The 20,523-nt window shown below is 49.5% G+C and overlaps 1 protein-coding gene across 2 annotated transcripts in view; it reads right to left on the bottom strand.

Moving 5' to 3' along the window:
- The window catches only part of SIDT1 (SID1 transmembrane family member 1), a 59,520-nt gene extending 43,676 nt beyond the window's left edge, over positions 1-15,844 (bottom strand). For both annotated transcript variants that reach the window (XM_075437605.1, XM_075437614.1), the window contains exon 1: positions 15,322-15,844. In XM_075437605.1, coding sequence (XP_075293720.1) covers positions 15,322-15,507 — 186 coding nt within the window. In that variant the 5' untranslated portion in view covers positions 15,508-15,844. The remainder of the gene's footprint in view (positions 1-15,321) is intronic.
- Between the last annotated feature and the right edge of the window lie 4,679 nt (positions 15,845-20,523).

Raw genomic sequence — 20,523 nt, 5'->3', positions numbered from 1 at the left:
ATAAATGCTTATAAATATCTGAAGGGTGGGTGTCAGGAGGATGGGGCCAAGCTCTTTTCAGTGGTGCCCAGTGACAGGACAAGGGGCAATGGGCACAAACTGAGGCACAGGAAGTTCCGTCTGAACATGAGGAAGAACTTCTTCCCTCTGAGGGTGACGGAGCACTGCAACAGGCTGCCCAGGGAGGTTGTGGAGTCTCCTTCTCTGGAGATATTCAAGACCCACCTGGACAAGGTCCTGTGCAGCCTGCTGTAGGTGACCCTGCTTCGGCAGGAGGGTTGGACTAGATGACCCACAGAGGTCCCTTCCAACCCCTACTATTCTGTGATTCTGTGAATTACTGATCCCAAGGTTATTATAAAATTCGTGAACTTACCTCCCCAAGATGACACCTCTGTCTAGCCTAAACTTTGATCCTAATGACCAAAGATTACGCTAGATGAATCCTGGAGCATTCTAAGTGCATGGCTTACCTGTGCCTTTTGTATCCTTATGCCAGAGAAGTGCTGCAGCATTTCCCTGGGGGTATCAAGAGTAACAACTGCCGCAGATCAAACATTCAGGACTAGGATTTCTGCTCTGCATCTAGGCCAGTATCAAGAGGCAAACCCTGCAGCCTACACCCTACTACAAGAAAGGTTTGATCATTGCCCCCATGGCACCTCCTCACCACAAAGGCAAAGGTGCAGGCCACTTACATGTTTGGTGCCTGCCATGGTACAAGGCTGAAGCATACAGCACCTCTCAAAAAGACATTGCTATAAATCACACAGAATCCCAGAATGGCTGAGGTTGGTAAGGACCTCTGGGGATCTTCTAGTCCAACTCCACTGCTCAAGCAGGGTCACTTAGAGCCAGCTGCCCAGTTGGGTTTTGGATAACTCTATAGGCAAAGTCTCCACTACATCTCTGGGCAATCTGTTACGGTGTTTGACCACCCCCATAGTTTAAAAAAAAAAAATTGTTTCCCATCTATCCCAGGGAAGGGCAATGGAAGGGAAACAAGAGCTTTAGTAATTAACACTCTGATAAGCAGAAGCCTGAGAGGGCAGAGAAGGTCCCTTCCCTCCACTGTTACCCAGCAGTTAGACCGCTCACTTGGTTTCCCTCTCTCCAGAAAACTAAGCTGAGCATTCACCATCCACAACATTTAGTCAATTGCTACCATTTCCATTATCTCATAATATTGCTAGTGTTACACTAGCAAGAAATAGAATTACCAGAATGAAGGAAATATTCTCAAGACTCAACATTCTTTAAAAATCTAATCACTTACTCTTGTTCCTTACCCACATGAAAACTGGTATATGCTCTGTTACCACTGTACACGACTTTCCTCCACAATCCCTGTGTTCAGCGCTCTATATTTGCTCCCTGCAACAGCCAGTTAGAGCTCCTTTGCCCTGTTCTCACAAAACCCCACATTCAGGTGCCTTTAGTAGTCTTAGGTCTGATAATATCGGGGGCAGCACCCAGCTGCATTGAGGCAGCACCACCTCTGGCCCAAGTATGGGCTCACGGGTGTGATTCCATTACACTCCTTTCATTCCTCTCACCTTTCTCTCTGCATTCTCCACAGGCAAAGCTGCCTCCCAAGCCACACTCAAATAGGGTGCTTCAGAGAGTGGAACATCAGAAAGTCACAAGCAACATTTACAGAGCAGCTCATTAGGAGGATCCCAGTGTACTTTAAATTTCACCTCAATATATTAACAATTCACTTGCAGCTAATACCTCTGCTCTTCCTATGTTTGCACATAGCCCAGATCAATCTGTAGCATCACACCACCAAACCCCATCAAAATCTTTATAATAAAAGGCCAGGAAAAAGCAGAGTTATTAAGAAGTTGGACAGATGCTGGTTGAGGTTCCAGTCCATCTAGTTATTTACCCCGCCGCCACCACCACAGTAACACAGGGCCTCTCGTGGGCAGGTCCTGCACTTCCAGTGGAGGGGCCAGATCCCAGCCCCACGATGCAGCTCCATTCTCCCCCTCACAGTCTCCAGGATACAGCAGCAGCACTCAGCAGCACAAAGCTTTGGCTGATGGGCCTCTGCCTGACATCACAGCTATTCCTCCAAAACCTGGCAATAAAACAGGTGGGATTTGCCTGTGGGCCAAACCTGTGCAAGAAGGTCCCAACTAATAGTCCCTCCAAATCCTCCCCACCACCTGCAAATAAACTTGGGGATATCAGAGCAACAAAGTTCAGCAGCATCTAGGTGCAATTATGAGGAAGCTTGGGAAAGTGGAGAAAGGATTAACATTCAATAGCAGCTGTCTCAAAGGGGAAAAAGGGTTCTTGGCCACGAGCTGGCGGGGCTCATTGAGAGGGCTTTCAACTAGGTTCGAAGGGGGAAGGGGACATCGCCCAGCTCACTAGGGACGAGCCCAGGCTTGGTGTGCCAGGGTCAGGCATGAGATTGGCAGCCCTGCTCAAGTGTGTCTATACCAACACACGTAGCATGGGCAATAAACAGGAGGAGCTGGAAGCCATTATACAGCAGGACGGCTACGACTTGGTCGCCATCACAGAAACGTGGTGGGACAACTCGCATGACTGGCATGCTGTCATAGATGGCTACAGACTCTTTAGGAAAGACAGGCCAACAAGGAGAGGTGGTGGAGTTGCTCTATATATGAGGGAGCAACTGGAATGCATTGAGCTTGGTCTGGGGGCAAATGAGGAACGAGTTGAGAGCTTATGGGTTAGAATTAAGGCACAGGCTCACACGGGTGACATTACGGTGGGTGTGTACTACAGGCCACCTAACCAGGAGGAGGAAGTTGATGAGGCCTTCTACAGGCAGCTGCAAGCAGCCTCACAGTCACAGGCCCTGGTTCTCATGGGGGACTTCAACCACCCTGACATCAGCTGGGAAGACCATACAGCTAGGCAGGCACAATCCAGGAGGTTCCTACAGAGCATCGATGATAACTTTCTGATGCAAGTGGTGGAGGAACCAACAAGGAAAGGCGCGCTGCTGGACCTTGTATTAACAAACAAGGAGGGACTGGTGGAAGATGTGAAGGTCGGAGGTAGACTCGGCTGCAGTGACCATGAAATGGTCAAGTTCAGGATCCTGTGTGGAATAAGCGGGGCGATAAGCAGGATCAAAACCTTGGACCTCAGGACGGCTGACTTTGGCCTCTTCAAGGAGCTACTGGGAGGAATCCCGTGGGCCAGGGCTCTCAAAGGCAGGGGGGTCCATGAGTGCTGGTCGCTCTTTAAACGACACTTCCTCCATGCTCAGGAGTGGTGCATCCCCCCGAGAAAGAAATCGAGCAAAGGAGGCAGGAGACCTGCATGGTTAAACAAGGAGCTTCTAGAAGAGATCAGGTGGAAGAGAAAGGTCCATGGAATGTGGAAAGAGGGGCAGGCCACTTGGGAAGAGTACAGGAATGTGGTGAGAGCGTGCAGGGATGCAACGAGGAAGGCCAAGGCTCACCTGGAATTGAAGCTGGCAAGGGATGTCAAAAACAACAAGAAGGGCTTCTTCAACTACGTCAGCAGCAAAAGGAAGGCCAGGGACAATGTGGGGCCTCTGCTGAATGAGGCGGGTGTCCTGGTGACGGAGGATGCAGAGAAGGCAGAGCTACTGAATGCCTTCTTTGCTTCAGTCTTCAGTGCCAAGGCAGGCCCTCAGGAATCCCAGGCCCCGGACGTAAGAGAGGAAGCCTACAGAGAGGATGACTTTCTCTTGGTCGAGGAGGACTGTGTGAGGGATCGCTTAAGCGATCTGGACGTCCACAAATCCATGGGCCCCGATGGAACGCACCCACGAGTGCTGAGGGAGCTGGCGGATGTCATTGCTGAGCCACTCTCCATCATCTTTGAGAGGTCCTGGAGGACAGGAGAGGTGCCCGAGGACTGGAGAAAGGCCAATGTCACTCCAATCTTCAAAAAGGGCAAGAAGGAGGACCCAGGGAACTACAGGCCGGTCAGCCTCACCTCCATCCCGGGAAAAGTGATGGAACAGCTTATCCTGGAGGTCATCATCAAGCAAGTGGAAGAAAAGAAGGTTATCAGGAGTAGTCAGCATGGATTCACCAAGGGGAAATCATGCCTGACCAATCTGATAGCTTTCTACGATGACTTGACTGGCTGGGTAGATGAAGGGAGAGCCGTGGATGTTGTCTACCTTGACTTCAGCAAGGCTTTCGACACAGTCTCCCATGATATCCTCCTAGGGAAGCTCAGGAAGTATGGGGTGGATGAGTGGTCAGTGAGGTGGATTGAGAAACTGGCTGAATGGCAGAACTTCAGAGGGTTGTCATCAGCGGCGCTGAATCTAGTTGGAGGCTGGTAACTAGTGGTGTCCCTCAGGGGTCAGTACTGGGCCCAGCCTTGTTTAACTTCTTCATCAACGACCTGGATGAAGAGTTAGAATGTACCCTCAGCAAGTTTGCTGATGACACCAAACTGGGAGGTGCGGTAGATACACCGGAAGGCTGTGCTGCCATTCAGCGTCACCTGGACAGGCTGGAAAGTTGGGCAGAGAGGAACCTGATGAGGTTCAACAAAGCCAAATGCAGGGTCCTGCACCTGGGGAGGAACAACCCCATGCATCAGTACAGGCTTGGGATGGACCTGCTGGAGAGCAGCTCTGCTGAGAGGAACCTGGGTGTCCTGGTGGACGACAGGTTAACAATGAGCCAGCAGTGTGCCCTGGCTGCCAAGAAGGCCAATGGCATTCTGGGGTGCATTAGGAGGAGTGTGGCCAGCAGGTTGAGGGAGGTTCTCCTTGCCTCCTACACTGCCCTAGTGAGGCCTCATCTGGAGTACTGTGTCCAGTTCTGGGCTCCCCAGTTCAAGAAAGATGAAGAGCTACTGGAGAGAGTCCAGTGGAGGGCTACAAGGATGGTGAGGGGACTGGAACATCCCTCCTATGAAGAGAGGCTGAAGGAGCTGGGCTTGTTCAGCCTGAAAAAGAGAAATCTGAGAGGGGACCTTATAAATGCCTATAAATATCTCAAGGGTGGGTGTCAGGAGGATGGGGCCAGACTCTTTTCAGTAGTGCCCAGCGACAGGACAAGGGGCAATGGGCACAAACTGAAGCAGAGGAAGTTCCATCTGAACATGAGGAAGAATTTCTTCCCTCTGAGGGTGACGGAGCACTGGAACAGGTTGCTGGAAGAGGTTGCCCGGGGAGGTTGTGGAGTCTCCTTCTCTGGAGATATTCAAGACCCACCTGGACAAGCTCCTCTACAGCCTACTGTAGGTGACCCTGCTTCAGCAGGAGGGTTGGACTAGATGACCTACAGAGGTCCCTTCCAACCCCTACCATTCTGTGATTCTGTGATTCAACTGCAATCAGGGCTTCTTTCATTTGCTGTCAATCACTCCATGGGATACAAAGTGGAAGGAACCCTAATTAGTGTCTTGGAGAAAACCATTTTGCCTTGCAGGGTGAACAGTCTAGCAGAAGCATCACAAGGGACAGGGATAACAATGAAGCACCTGCGAACTGATGTTTGTGCTTTTTCGGGCTTTGTTCCAATTAACCTACCTTAAACTTTTAATCCATGTTTTGCTTCTAGATTCTATTGTCTTGATATAGACAATACACACATTTTCATGCAACAGATTTAATGAATTCACCACTGAGCCAGGGCTAGTAGTCCCATCTTTCCCTTTGGAAGTCAGCATCTGGCGTTTGCCTCAAGGGCATCATCTCCAGCAAAATATTTTTAGAAGAGTGGAAGAAAAGCAGGAGGTGAAGGAAAAAAGGGCGATTTATTCAGTTCAAACATCATCCTCCCTCCACATCTTTACAAAGACTATTTCATTGCAAGAACAAGCAGTTCTGACACAAGAACCCCTCCCTGCTACAGAACCACTGCTCCTATCTAATCCAATCCTCCCTCCACACACAGAAATAAGATCCTACCTATGTTGCATGTAGCGACAAGAGGGACTCCAGCTAAAAAGCACAGTTTAAGACAATAATAATCACACACACTAGAGCACGAGACTATGAGCTGCCTCTGCATCCACCCCCACTCACTTTGCATTGGTGAGATGAGGAGGATGTTTCGCCTGGGCAGTAAGAGGGTCAACGAGGCTGCCATCACTGCTGAGGGACTTCACTTGGGAGCAGGCTGTTTTCAGCACTGCAGAAAACTAGTTGCACCTTTCCCTTCCTTGTACATACACGGAAGGAGGCTGTCTATATTAGTACTATAATATGGTGCTGGATTCCCTCTGTACCTTCCAAGCTGAAACCTTTGCCTCCTGCAGATACCCACAGTTAGATTTGAGGTGGGACAGTCCAGGCTGGATCTTGGGAATCCACCTTGTGTACCAAACACTCCCTTTGACAGCCAAGCCCTGCACAAACATTTGTCAGCAATAACCACACTGCTGCCTTCCGCGCTGCGGAGCTGAGGCAGGGTCAGGACTGCTCCAGAAACCTCTGCTCCTCATGTTCCTTCCCCTTGCCAAGCCTCTGCCATGTGCATCTCTACCAGCCAAGCTCATGACAGCTTTGTTTCTCCGATGACTGGCCTTGAACTTCTTTCTGTATTTAAAAGTGGACAGAGCAGTTAGACAGCTGAATAAAGAGAGAGCTCTCAGCACTATATAAAAACGTGTTAGACCAGGAAAGACAAATATTTGTCCTCAGTTCTGTCACCACCCCGGAGATAGGGGGAGGGGGGAAAAAAAAGGAAAGAAATTTAAAAAGTACATCTGAATTCCATTCTCTAGCTGGGAACAGGCAGAAGGAGCCAGTCCCAAAATCACACAGCTGAACAGGACCAACATGGATGCAAACATTAAGCAAAATAAACCAGGCTCTTGTTGACACGAAAGAGTCCTTGGACTGACTATTAAGTCTGCATTTCCCACAGAGATTACAGATCAGCTTAAGACTGCAGGGATGTGAATTTAAGGGCAGGCAGGAGGTTGCAACAACAGTTTCTGCTGCAAGCAAACGTTTTCAAGAGCTTTACTGTTGATTTCTTCCCACCATCTCACGCTAAGCAAAACCTTCAAATCACACCAGGGCTTCGCCACGTTCTCCACCGCACCCACCCGCAAGCCACTCCTTGCGAGACTGTTGGGGATTATCAGTCCACGTTGCGACAGCGGTCGGTCCTGGGCCTGCCAAGGCACCAGGCCAAGCCAGCGGGCAGGGAACACATCCGGCAAGCAAACACACCAGCTGCTAGTTACGATGGAAGGTCTCAGCGCAGGGTACGTCTACAAAAGCCACCGAACTGCTGCTGTCTGCTGTTGCACCAGAAAGATGTGCTTCATTTTTATATAAACCCTGAAATTAAGTGATTCAGACAGATGGGCTAGAGCAACTGAGGCAGTGAACGAAGCACATACCTGTCAGTGCCAAATTTGGTGGCTCTTCCCACTGACCACACAACAGGGGGAAGCTGAGGCCTTGAAGGAAAATAGTTATGAGACAGTGACGGTTGTTACAGAACCTCTTTCCCGCCCTCTTACGAGATGTGAGCACCACTCCGGTCTGACAACAACACACGTGGAGCTCAGAGGAGCATTCCCTTTCAGCCTTTCTGTCTGACTTTGTGCCCTAACCTCAGTAAATTTTGATTGCCAAAAGCAATCTGCCAAATAACCTTGGCCCACAGCTTTCTTCCAGCATTCCTGCCAGGAGTATTCAGTATCCAAAGCAGCATAAATGAAGCGACAGACTCTGGGTATGTCAAGCACAGCCTCAGTCACATTACTGTAATTGTTCCAGGATTAATATTTCTCATTTAAAAGTTTGACTTTGTGCAAATATGCTGTGTGGACTTACAGTCTGCCATGGACATTCCCATGAGTTCACTTGTTTGCAACAGTATCTGCACTGCATAAATGGAAGACAAATACAAAGCGTGTTAATATTTACCTTTTCCTTTTTTAAAATTCTGTCCTCTAACCAATGTCACTAGGGAGTCTCCAGGACATCCAGAAAGAAAAACTAGGAGTTGCCACACTGGATGAAGTAGGTACCTGTTTCTGACCACCCTCAGACTTCAGGAAGATGTTAAAAATAAACAAGTAAATCCTCGTTTGAACCGCCAGTCAAGGAACAAACTACTCTCTAATAAATAGCATCTTCCTAATCCATAGCAGCTGGAACTCTCAGCTAGGGCAACCCTTGAAACAAAAGGGTTTACAATCTTTACAAATTTGCTGCCACCCCAAGCTCATGGCAGTAACTCCAGGGATTACTGTCACAACACTAATATCTGGTTCTTTCTTGGCTCCCAAGTTCTTCACCTCAGTGACACTTTGGATGTGGACTGAACTACGTATCCTACATGTTGTCTTCTTTTCTTTTTTAAGCCACACTGAAGTAGCTATTTCTATGTCCAAAGAAAAACATCAGCATAAAGAAAGTAAGGAAGGCTGTTTCTGAAATCCTCTGTGCTTCTCTAAGTACATACAGCAGGAAATACGCAAGCGTACTAAACTATATTCTCAAACCAAGCAGATGGCACACCCCTGCAATCCAGCTTTTACAGACTGCACTTTCATTCCCTAAATAGCCCCTGAAATAGCAGGTCTGTATAGGAAAAGCATACCTTCCTACCCAACAACTTCAGCACAAGTTATTTAAGGACATTTCAGCCTCCACTTAAGATGTAAATGTTTGTATTATAAATTGCTGCACTGTTCTTGGAAAAAGTTCAAACTGAGGAGAGATATTTTGATTAAGTTACTCTTCTCCAGAAATTTTTTTTCTTTTTTAGTCTAAACATCTTGGGGGGTGAGGAGGGGGTGGCAAGGGGAACAACAAAACCTGATCACCTTTGATTTTAAACAACCGGACAGCCCAACAAGAATAGAATGATTTTAAGATTTAGAACGACATCCAAATTCAAGAGATGCTTTAGTTCAATCACAAGCTACTGGGCTTGACAGCAGTAGCTTACACATTAGAAATAAAAATAAAATTCTTGCCAGCACCAAAGTCACCATCTGACGGACTGCAGGCCACCCTGCAAGAAACCAGAGCAGACGTCTCAGGCTTTCTTTCCTAAAGCCTGCAAACTGATAGCCTCCTTCAAGATGTAACTTTTTTGCCCCTCTAGCTAGGGAAACCTACAAAGAACAAAACCCTAGAAAGCCAAAGAACAATTTAAGTTTGAAGGGATCTCAGGTGGGCACACTATCCTACCCCCAGCTCAAATCAAAGATACCTCCCACATCATCCTTTCACTTAGGCTATCCCATTTTTGCCAGAGCCAAAGTTTTCAAAACTATATTTTCTGCTGCAGAAAACAGTGGTCAAGCTCATGTTTTCAGTAGATCCCCACACTATTTCTCTCATAGTTTACTGCTGCTTTCCATGTGACTCTGGGCAGGGTGAGGAGTGGCCAAGAGACCCTACTGAGAAGAAGCAAGAGCATTCCAAGTGCTGTGTGTGCTACACTGCCTACGCTGTCACCTCCTAGGGTTAGTTGTTCTCTTTGAAAAAGAGAAATTCTGTATACAAAAGTTATCCCAAAGGGATTCTGTTGAACCTTGCCTGGCTTCAGACATCATACACTATAGCTTTCTTTGATTTTTCTGGATTTGACATTGTGCCTAAATTTCTGCCTCATAAGGAATTCAATGTTAAGCTCCAGAAATCACGTGCTGAGGCCCCTCCAGTGTCCTGTGGTGAACAGACTAGAGCCAGCAACCAAAAAGCGACAGTGTTCCGGCCCTGGAAATCCTGCAGTAACAGGGAGCTCTACTGATCTTAGGAGATCTTCTCATTCAAACATTTGTAGTCAAACCTATCTATTTGGTTTTACCTGCATCTTTGTGGCTAAAATGATGGGCTTCCACTCAGCATTAAGGAAAGACAGAACTTAACCTGTTCCCCCCATTAGAGCTCAGGTTCGGCCATCTCCAAAGAGGAGACTGAAGTTTTATTGCATGTATGATGTAGCTGTGAGCCGAAACTTGGGCTGGAGCCAAGACTAACACTATGGAGAAGATGCACAGGAGAGGACGGGAATACTCTGAGGTAGCTTAGTTCCAGCCTGAAGAGTCCTACACACAAAGCCTAAAACAAGCTCAGAAGCAAGAGGTGAAAAAATTGCTTCTAGAGTTGGTAGAGCTGACATGGGTGCTACTGAAGTGGCACCTACATTCACACGTGAAACAGAAGAGAACAGTAAACACAGATTTGATCACTACCACTAATTAGATCAGGTTGTCCTGTGTAGCAGATCAAGGAGTTTCCCTGCAGCTATGACAGATGGCTCTGGTCTGAGCAAGTGACTCGTCACACAATCCCAGAACAACTTATGGGTGAATTCCAGTTCTGGCTCCTTGCCTACAGCAAAGTAAGTGCAACTGCCATCCACACCTAAGATACAAGAGACCCAATTGCTAGAGAACAGAGGAACTCAAACACATCACGCTCTTTGGGCTAGAAAAAGCACTTGGTCTCTACTAGAGGGTCACAAAGGTTAAGGCATCCCATTGAAAGACCTCTGTTGTCCTTGCTAGTGTTAATTCCCCTTTTCCCTTAGGTCAGTCAACTTTTCCTCATATGCAACCACTAAAGAAGGAAGGGTAATGATGTTAGCAAGCCTCTGTGGTGGTACGCAGCCTCTCTCATTCATTCGCTGAGGGTAATTTTTCACTCATCATCCCTCAGATAGGCTCCACAGCTACACATCCTCACATGGCACAACTGCTCAGCAAAGAAGCCACAGCTTAACCTACTGCCAATCACAGCTTACAGTAAGGCTAGGCCATATGGGAACAGAGACTGGGGCTCTGTTCCTAGTCCTGGCAAGGGAGGAGGAGGAAAATATCACCCACTCCTTCTCCCAAAATAGGTGCAGCCCACTGCTCAGCTTTTGGGCTCTTTGCAACCAAGATGCGTTGCATAAATGTCCAAGAGCTGTGCCTGGATGGCAGCAGCTTTGCCTACAAACAAAAAGTTGGCAACGTGTTCTCCTGAGAGACTACTGGTTTTCTAAATATAGTCCAGGTATCTTCCAAATCATGCATTCAGCTGACCTGAACTCTGGCTAAGAAGAACTTTCGTTGTCTCCAACAGTCTTCTTCCTCATGTTACTCTCCAGCACCACTAAGGACCTGGTACAGGAAACACCCACACGCGCGATGTTAGTGGCATCTGTGTTTTCAATGTGTTAACCATTAGCAACTGCCAGAGCTTACAGCAGTGAAGTCATCCACTCTGAATTCCCTCAGTACTCTCACATGCACACTTTTTTTTGTTGTTTTGGAAGCCCTTGTATTCTTGCAGTCATGGAACTAAGCAGGTTCTCTCTCACTTGCCACAAAGCTGTCTCCAGTCAATGGTAAATCCAGTAGAAACAGTTTACAACTCCCGTTCAGTCTTCTGGGCAGGAACACACTGCACAGGCAGCTCCAGCAAACCAGTTCTCCCTCCTTCCTCCCTCCCAAGTAGGGATAAGGTGAGTATGTGGAATTGGAGACGGTCATGAGTGTGCTTATTTTCTTCCCCCATGCTGGATGTCTCCAGTTTAAACAATCCTAAATTAAGATAATCCTGTTTGTCCAACTAATTGTTCACCAGACTTCTAATAGTCCACATATGCCTTTACTGTTAGAGCATGGGTGCATAGTGGCAAGTGCAACAGCTGGTTTTATTATTGTATTTTTCACACTCACAGTTAAACATTAAACTAACAGCTGTGCAGAGGGAAAAATTTCAAAGTGCAGCTAGGAGGAAGAAAAGGGAATTAGAAAAGCAATAAGACTACCCCATAACAAATGAAGACTTTCCACCACGAGGAAGGAGTTCGACACATCCCTCTGTTCACAGGCCAACTCTAGAAGACCCTGGCAGCAAAGATGGCTGTGCTTCTCCTCAGCACAGCTTTACTTCTACAGCTCCTCCTCGGGAATTACAGCCTAAATCCTAGTTGCCAAGTACAAAAAAGCCTGACAGCTCTCCTGCATCAAGACACAAGGTGAAATGTTTCTGCACAGCACACAGGAGGCTTTTTCCCCCCTTCAAGCATACATAGAAAAGAGACCCTGCAATGTACACATGTGTAAGTTTCAGCCAAGTGACTTGGTTGGCATACGAGTATCCTTATTTTCCTTTTACGCAGCCAGGAGTTGCGCAGAAGGGAAGTGACTTGCCTGTCCCAAAGCAGCTTTGCTCCAGAGCCCCGAGTTGTACTTTCTTCACCTTGTATATATCTGCTCGTAAATAGTCTCATAGGACTTATTTTCCCCTTCCTTCATGCATCCATATGTGTATTCTAGGGATAAGGAAGATTATGCGGATGAAGAACATCCTCTGAGATCAGGCAAGCACACCACTTTTCAAAAAGTGACAAGTCTCTAAAGCACTGAACAGGAGTAATGGTCTTGTTCCCTCCTTTCTCTCACCCATCAATCAAGCATTGCTCTATGCAGCTGCATTTTCAGACATGCCCCAGCAGCCATAGCACATGAGCAACCAGAACATTTAAAGAGGACTGTTGGGTCACAAGCCAGCCCTCATGCCTTGTCCTTGGCTTCAAGTTGTGCCTTGCTTTGTAAGCCTGCCCTCATAAGAGAGCAGCAGAGAGGGGAAAACAGCAGAATCCACAGCATCAGGAAAACAAATCCCTGTTTCAGAGCCAGACCACTCCAGACCTGGCTTTGCTTCAGAGCGAAAGCAATTAAACTCACCCACTGCAGCCCTTCCACATGGAAAATGCTCTTTTTATTCAATTAAATTTCCTGTAACTAAGGTTAATGGTCCATGTGGTATCTGCCTCAAGGTATCAGAAGCTTCTGGCTGACCTACCATCAGCACGGAGACAGGAGGAGACTGGAAACACCACAAAGAGCAGAGAGCTCGCAGGTGACAGGCAACTGGCAAACACTGGCTAACGCTCCACTAAGAGTTCAATGCTAAAGACTGCAGTGAACAGCAAGGACTAGTACAGCGAGTTTTTGCAGGACTAGCATTCCTTCAGGAGATCCAACAGCTACCCAGAGGGCAGCATGCCCCTAAGTATTTCCACAGCTCTTGCACAACAAAAACTTGCCCACAAGAGCATGGTCCCAGATTAAAGTCAAGATTTCTATTACCAAGCTTCTAAACCTTGAGCAATCCTCATCAACAGGGAGATGCAGGACCACCAGAACAGATCAACCTCTGCCTCTGACCAGGCTGGCAAGAGGAGACCCAGCCATGTTTTCCTCTCATCAGTTCAGGGCTGCACACACCCACAGCCAGTTATCCCATTTAGGCCAGACACCTTCTTGCAGGCTTCTACTGGTTCAGCTCGGGAACAGCATCTGTAGGGCTTCCTGGTGAAGAATCATAGAATAGTTTGAGATAGCAGGGACTTTTAAAAATCATCTAGTCCAAACCCCCTGCCATGGGCAGAGGAACATCCTCACTAGGATCAGGTTGCTCAAAGCCCCGTCCGACCTGACTTTGAATGCTCCCGATGATGGGGCATCCACAACCTCTCTGGGCAACCTGTTCTAGTGTCTCACCACATTCATCATGAAAAAATTTCTTCCTTATGTCCAACCCCAATCTACCCTCTTTCAGTTTAAAACTGCTGCCCCTTGTCCTGTCACTACAGACCATTGTAAAAAGCCTCTCTTCACCTTTCTTATAAACCCCCTTTATATACTGAAAGGTCACAATAAGGTCCCCCTGGAGCCTTCTCTTCTCTAGGACCTTCTCTATCTTCAGAACCTGTTCTGGGCATCCCTTGCCAGAAAGCCTCCTAGGACAGCCTATCTTTATTTAAGTCATTTTTCTCTTCCAAATTAGTTTTCTTAGCAGGAGCTGGTTGCATGACCCTCTTTAGGGATGTTCACAGCAGTGCTTGGAGAGTTCTGCATTAAAAAAAATATTAAGCCTCAAACCTGAAGTTTAGTGTGTTAGATACACTCTTGACAAGCTCAGTATCTCTGCAGAGATTTCATGTTCCAGCATATAGCAACATGGAGATTAGTCCATTAAAGCTTCTGCTTAAATGCAGCAGTAGTCTGGGCTGGCTTGCTCTTCGCAGCCATGGGAATGGCCTAGTGTCTGAAAGTAGCCCTCGAGCAGAAGATGCATTTAGACTCCCGCAAACACCACCAAGCAGCCCTGTACTCCCTCCCTACCTCCTCCCACTCCACTATCCCCCTAGCTCTCCAGGAGAGAAAACTTTTTGGTGGAAGATGTCAAAAAGTCTTCATTAAATCGAAGGAACTAGATTCATTTTAACTGAAGTCAGTACGTATGCTGTCTCTGCTAACAAGCCCCAGACAACACTTCATCTACTTACAGGCCCTCATAGTAACACCCAATACCTGGAACACCTGAAGAAGCCTAACTTGCATCACGACAACCTTCTGCAAGGAGGCTCATGCCCACAACGTGCTCTTGACCTCCTGGGTTCAGTGGTGACGCCCAACAGTTAAGTAATGCTGGGCTCAGCTGCGTCATAGCCCTGACACACAACTCCTGCCCCATAAATACCAGGTGCATTTTATTATATAGACACACATAATAAAAGAAAGACAGTCTTTAAAGGTCTGGATCTTTTGGACTTTCAGAGCAAAGCAACGGACGATTAACACTACCTCCCCCTGACCCCCCCCCATCATGCTCTCTACCCCCTCCCTTCATACTGAAGCATTAGAAATCTAGCGTGGAAAAAGCAAAGTTTTCCATTTGCTCTTGTCCTGTGCAACCGAGGACAGGAGGGAAGATTCAGTGGCCCGGCTGACCATCTTTCGATGCACCAGAACATCAAACCCCGCAACTCATGCCCAATCCAAACAACGGGGGCAGAGTTTCCAAGGTACCACTCCGCTACTTGAGACAAACACGACATTAGCAAGGGAGGACGGGGGAAACCCGCAACGGCTCGGCGTCCATAAATGACTTTTACGTAAGGCTCCCTTCTTCCCCGCCGCAGCCAGCTGTGGCTTCGGCGTTGCTGCCCCGCAGCCTCCTCGCCTCACAGCTCACCTGCGCAGCCTGCCTCGCCTCCCGGGGAGAGCACCCTCAGCCCACTGCAGCGCTCAAGCGTCAAAAATGGTATTTTAAAAGGGTCATTAAGTGCAAACCCCCCCCCCTTTTTTTTTTCAGGTAGTACCGGTATGCTCATAAATCCCTCCCGGACTCTGAACCCATCCTGCTGCTGGAAGCGCCGGACCCCGAGCACCCCCGGGGCGCCGCCACCCCCTCGCCCCGCAGCCCGGCTCCCGGCCCCCGCGGCGGCGGGAGGATGCGCGCAGGAGCGCGGCCGCGGAGGGAGAGCCCGGCTCGCTCCCGCCCCCCCCCCCCCTCCGGTGGCACCGGCGGGGGGGGGCACGCTGCCGGGAAGCCGGCGCTTCGGGGGCCGCTCCTACCTGCCCGGGCTCGCTGCTGTAGGCGAAGGCGTAGACCCGCTCCGCGCTGATGTTCACGGCGCCCCGGTAGACGCGGCCGAAGGAGCCCGGCGCGGGGCTGCCCCCGGGGCCGACCCCCGCCGCCGCCGCCGCCCAGAGCAGGGCGCACAGCAAAGCCCCGGCGGCGGGGACCGCTCCCCCGGCCATGGGCTCGGCCCCGCGGGGCTCTCCCGGGCGGGGCGGGCGCCGAGGCGCTCTATTTGCGATTGAAATAAACAGCGCGGCGACAGGCAGGGGAGGCGGCCCCGCACCCCCCCCGGCCGGGGGGCTCCGAGCAACTTTCCCCGGGGAAGGACCCTCCGCCGGCCGGCGCGGGGGGCGGGCGGGAGGGAGGGGGAGCAGCGGGCCGGCCCCGCGGAGGAGGGTCTCTTCCTTCTGCCCGGCCCCAACCCCCGAGCCGGCCTTGGCGGAGCGCTGCTGGGGAGCCGGCCGGCTGGAGCGGCGGCTTCAGGCTTCGGTGCGTCTCGCGTGGGGCCGTCCCCGACCTTTGTGTTTGGCTGCTCGTAACTTCGGGACAAACGCCCTCGTCTTTTGGCTCAGTCCAAAGGTGTGAAAGGCTGCAGCAAAATGTCGTTTTGTTAATTGGAGCGTGGCTTGGTGCATCTCACGTTCTTTGAGTCGTTCACGGGACTGCTGCAAACAAGTCTGCCATACTCGGAACCTTTTCAGCAAGACGAGAGCGATACTGTCGGGCTGCGAAAGGGCCAGGGGCCTCTCCCTCACAGCTTGCCCCTCCTGGGTTCTGCTGTTGAAAATACGTCCGGGAAACGTGTCAGATCCCATGGTGAAGCGATGCACTTCTAAGTCAGAGAAGATACAGCGTTACGAGCAAGCAACCAGAAAGGTTTTTCAGGGTGAAGATGAACTTGTAGGAGCCCTAGTTTTATAAAGCCAGCTTGCAGTCCCCATCTGCGGTGACTCTGGCCACAGAAGCTTTCCAAGTTGTGGGATTTGTTTCCAAGACAGAAAGGTTTCCTGAGGGCCGCTGACTGTCGTTGGAGGAAGAGTCGCAAGCCCAGCGAAACAAGTCAGCATGCGTTACACCGTCATTTTGATCTTTGGGCCTTTGTGTGATCTCGGCCGAGAGACAAGAACAAATCCATTCTCAGTGATTTGTGTTCGTCTTGAAGCAGGCTGGCGTTCAAGTCACCCTGCCTTTTGTCAGAGTCCCAAGAAGTGGCATTAAGGGCAAAAAAAGCCCATTTGAGATCTGCTGGAAGATGGATGCTCCAACACGAAGAGTTTGCCTTCCAGCCTGGAGTATTGCGCTGCGCAGACCAGGAGACCTGTGCAATGTCACCTGTGAGCTCTTGAGACTCTCTCTTGCCTGTGACGTGTCCTGGGGGGCTTCAAGCAGTGGTGGCACTGGGAGACTTGTGGCTTCCCCTGTGTAGAGCCCAGGGCACCTGAACCTTACAGCTCCCTGCTCACCCCACTGCCCTCTGCGGACCCGCAGGCCCCTCTGGCAGGGCCGGAGGGAGGAGGCTGGGGAGCACATCTCCCGGAGAGGAGAGGCTTCAGGCAACAGGAGGAGGTAACGGCAAGGCAAAAGCACGGCAGGGCCATGCCAGGTTGCTCAGAGCAGTGCGGCAGATGGCACGAGGCTGGTACACTGCAAACCGAGGGAGTTCTGGCAGCTGCAAATAATTTTTGTGTCATTTGGTGCCGCGCGTGTTTCAGATCAAGAGGTTGGTGTGGTACCAGCGCGTTGCCCCTCCCAAGTAATGTTTTCTTCATGACAAAGAAGCAGCTCTCCATACAGGCCACACTTTCCAATGCAGAATTATGGATTTCTGCAAGTACTTGCCAGTAGTGGTAGCATGTTTTGGTATCCTATCCAAGACTACACATTTTTTCCTCATTTTGAATTTGAGAATTCAAGTTTTCTTCTCAAAGTATAATACTTTGTGCTTTGTCCTCATTGAATTTCACCTTACTGTTCCGAGGTTCTTTCTGCAATTTAGCAATGGTAAACCTTTGTTCAAATCCTTGACTCCAAAGTGCCATACTGCCCAACTCGGTGTTATTTGCAGAAGTTTAAATGCAAAGGTCAGTTCCACCATCCGAATCACTAATTAAAGTAATCAATCCTATCAGACAGATCAGATCTCTTAATTTGATATACCTTCCTACTGACAGCACCCCTCTCACGTTAATAGCATCTGAGAGCAATTTACCTCTATGAGCGTGGTGTTCAAGGCAAGTCAAAAGCCCTACTGAAGTCAAAATATGTTTCCTCTGTTCCTTTCAGCACCTACTAAGTCAGTTATCTCAGCAAAGAAATAAATTAGGCTGCTTTGACATGATCTGTTCTGGACAAATGCACGCTGCCTGTTTCTCATCACTTTATTGTTATTTAGTTGCTTGAACACTGATTGCTGAACAGCTTCTTTCATTATCTTTCCAGATAACAAATGGAGGTTGGCTGATTTAGAACGCTTCACTCAGCCCCTTTGATAAAGATGAATAGCCCCTTTTCCCTTTTCACTTCCATCTGGATCTTGTTCTTTGAATGGCAGCGTGTATTTTGGAAGAAAGAACCAGGCCCTGTAAGAGACAAGATGCTGATCCAGATGGACCGTGGGTCTGGGTTGGTAGAAGTGGTCCGGTATTCTTGTGTGTGTGCCATAGCACTCTGGCATCAGGGGACAGCGAGGGCCAGCTGCTCCCCAAGGGACAGGGAGCCAAGTGCTGCAACACAGCCAGCGGAGCAGGGACCTCACTAGCCCCATCCCACTGGATCTGAGCATGACGAGCAGGGCAGGCCTGGAGAAGGCAGCTGGGGTCAACAGCAAATCCAGATCGTCAAACAAGTCCGTGGTGATGGGACAGGTCTGAGGTCAAGCTGAGAACAGTAGTTAGCGAGTCAGGTCCGGTGACAGCACTCGGAGATGGACACAACCCTGTGATCAGCAGGCAGGCGAACAGCGGTGAGGCAATCCTGAGGTCTGGCCAGCAAGTCAGTCGACGGGTCCGGGTCGACGGGATGCAGGCGTGGCTGTCATGCAGCTCAGGCAGGGCCAAGCGCTGGGGCTTCAGCTGAAATGCAGCTCCCACGGGAAGGGGGGGGTCAGCCCTCGCTGGGGTCTCCCTGCAGCCCTGCCTCCATGGTCACTACAGGGGAGGGGGCCAGCCCTCAGCTGCGCTGTCTCTAGGTGGGCAGCGAGCCCGGGGTGCCAGGCTTCCAGGAAGGAGGACGATGCTCTCGGTGCCCTCGCCTCTGGCTGTGTCAAGGGCACACATTTCCATTTTTTCAGTATAAGCAAAGCCCAGGGCTGTGAGTGTCTCAGGGGAAGGAGGACCTGTGCTGAACCAGAGGCTCACGACAGTGTGGTTTTGCTTCTTTTTTCTCCTATAGCACAAAAGTAGAAATTCTCCTTGCTAGTGGGAAAAGAACACAGTAAAGAAATGACATTCCTCCTGGTAACCAGTGCTGGAAAAACATCCAGGATAGAGGAAAGATCTTAATTACAAAGGAATTCTCCAAATCACACTAGCTTGGAAAGGGAAAGATGTATAACATGTATAACAAACAAAATTGTTTGGAATCCTGATGGTTTTAAATCACTGCTGTTTGAATATGTGGTCTCCATCTTATGTAAGCTCCACTGCGAGTTAATAGATGCTGTAGATGCTCAGCTGGCTTCTGCAGAGACAACGCAACGCTTTCAGACTCTGCTGTAAATGCAGCGTGAAGAACAACAAGCACTGAAAGGTAGACAGGCTTTTAAGGCAGCTGACAGAACCTGCTCCCCGTTTTCTTATAGGTGGCTGAAGTGTTTGAGAATAGGCTGGATGAATGAGAAGCATCTCTGGCTTGTATTGTATTTGCTTGTATTAGGTGTCTAACACTTATATTTGATCGTAATCAGTAACAGCGGAGAGGTTTAAGAGATTTCAACGTGGATGATGTATTGCTCTAATTGTGCCTTTATCACTTTCTTCTATAGTACACCTTGTTCTTCAAGACAATTTAAAGCCACATGAGGAGAGAATTCCAGATGCACCCTTAATTTATGCTTTTGAGTTCCAAATTTTCAAACAAACAGAGAGTAATGAATCCAGTGCAGCGCCTTGCACGTGCACCTAGGATCAAGGATTTGTTTTACCACAGGCTGAACTCCAAACGCTAGTCCAGTTTCAGGTCGCATGTGGTATCTATGTTTAAGGCCTGGATGGAAGCTGAAGTTCAGGTGCAACCTCCAGTACAAAAAAAAGACCTAGCCACATTTGCAGCACTTCAGCAGAGGCAATGGCTGACCGACAGTCTCTGTCACTTTTTTACTCCCCTCTGATTTCAATCTTCTTTTTGTATCACATGCGATGCAATTTGTTCCCTCAGCACATGAACCATCACCATCTGCACCTTCCATGAATCTTTTTACGGTGATGTTGGTAAAGCTAGAATTAGACTGACGACGACCTTAAGCACCAGGAAATCTTGGTGAAAGCAAATATTTCTCTGTAAGTAAGGAAGGAGTTTTGAATGAAAGGCTGATAAACCCTATGTCTTCACTTTCCGGCTCCCACAGACAAAATATTCAGCTCACACCGCAGCAGGAAATGTTAACTCTAACCCTTCCAAGCAGTTTACGTCTGGTCGTACCTGACAGGGAAGCGGGGGACCTGTGGCGTGTCCGTGGGGCCAGGCTGTAGGGAATACGCTGCACTTGTGCCTAAGCTGAACGACCCGTTTCAAACCAGCCAGCTGCTTCGTGGCAGCTGGAAATTCCCCGTGGGTAGGGAGCTGCACCCTTCCTCTGCGGCACAGCTCGGGAGCCGCTTGTGCAACAGTCAAGGGCCACTCTTTAAGTTGATGTTGCCTTAATTTAATAGTTTGTGTGACATTCCTCCCTCAGTCACCCCTAACAGGGTCTGAAATACGTTACCGCATGGGGAGATCTCCAAGGCTTCCTCCGAGGGGCACGGAGGGGCAGCTTGGGAGGGTGATCACAGCGAGGGGGGGACAGTGACGAACTAAGGGGGGAGGTGGCAGACATGGCAGAGGGACATTGCTAGGGGGAAGCTTACGTGGCTTCTCCCCGCGGAGCACGGAGAGCCCCCTCCGCGCAGGGCTGAGGGGGGGTCCTCTGCACCCCTGGGGCGTCGCCCGGGGCCGCGGCCGCTCCCTCACGGAACACGCGAGCGGGCGCCTGCCCGCCT

The sequence above is a fragment of the Opisthocomus hoazin genome, chromosome 1 (assembly GCF_030867145.1).
Source record: "Opisthocomus hoazin isolate bOpiHoa1 chromosome 1, bOpiHoa1.hap1, whole genome shotgun sequence".
In the NCBI taxonomy this organism is placed as follows: Eukaryota; Metazoa; Chordata; class Aves; order Opisthocomiformes; family Opisthocomidae; genus Opisthocomus; species Opisthocomus hoazin.
The sequence above is the reverse complement of the archived record's forward strand: the minus strand, read 5'-3'. Positions and strand labels throughout refer to the sequence as shown.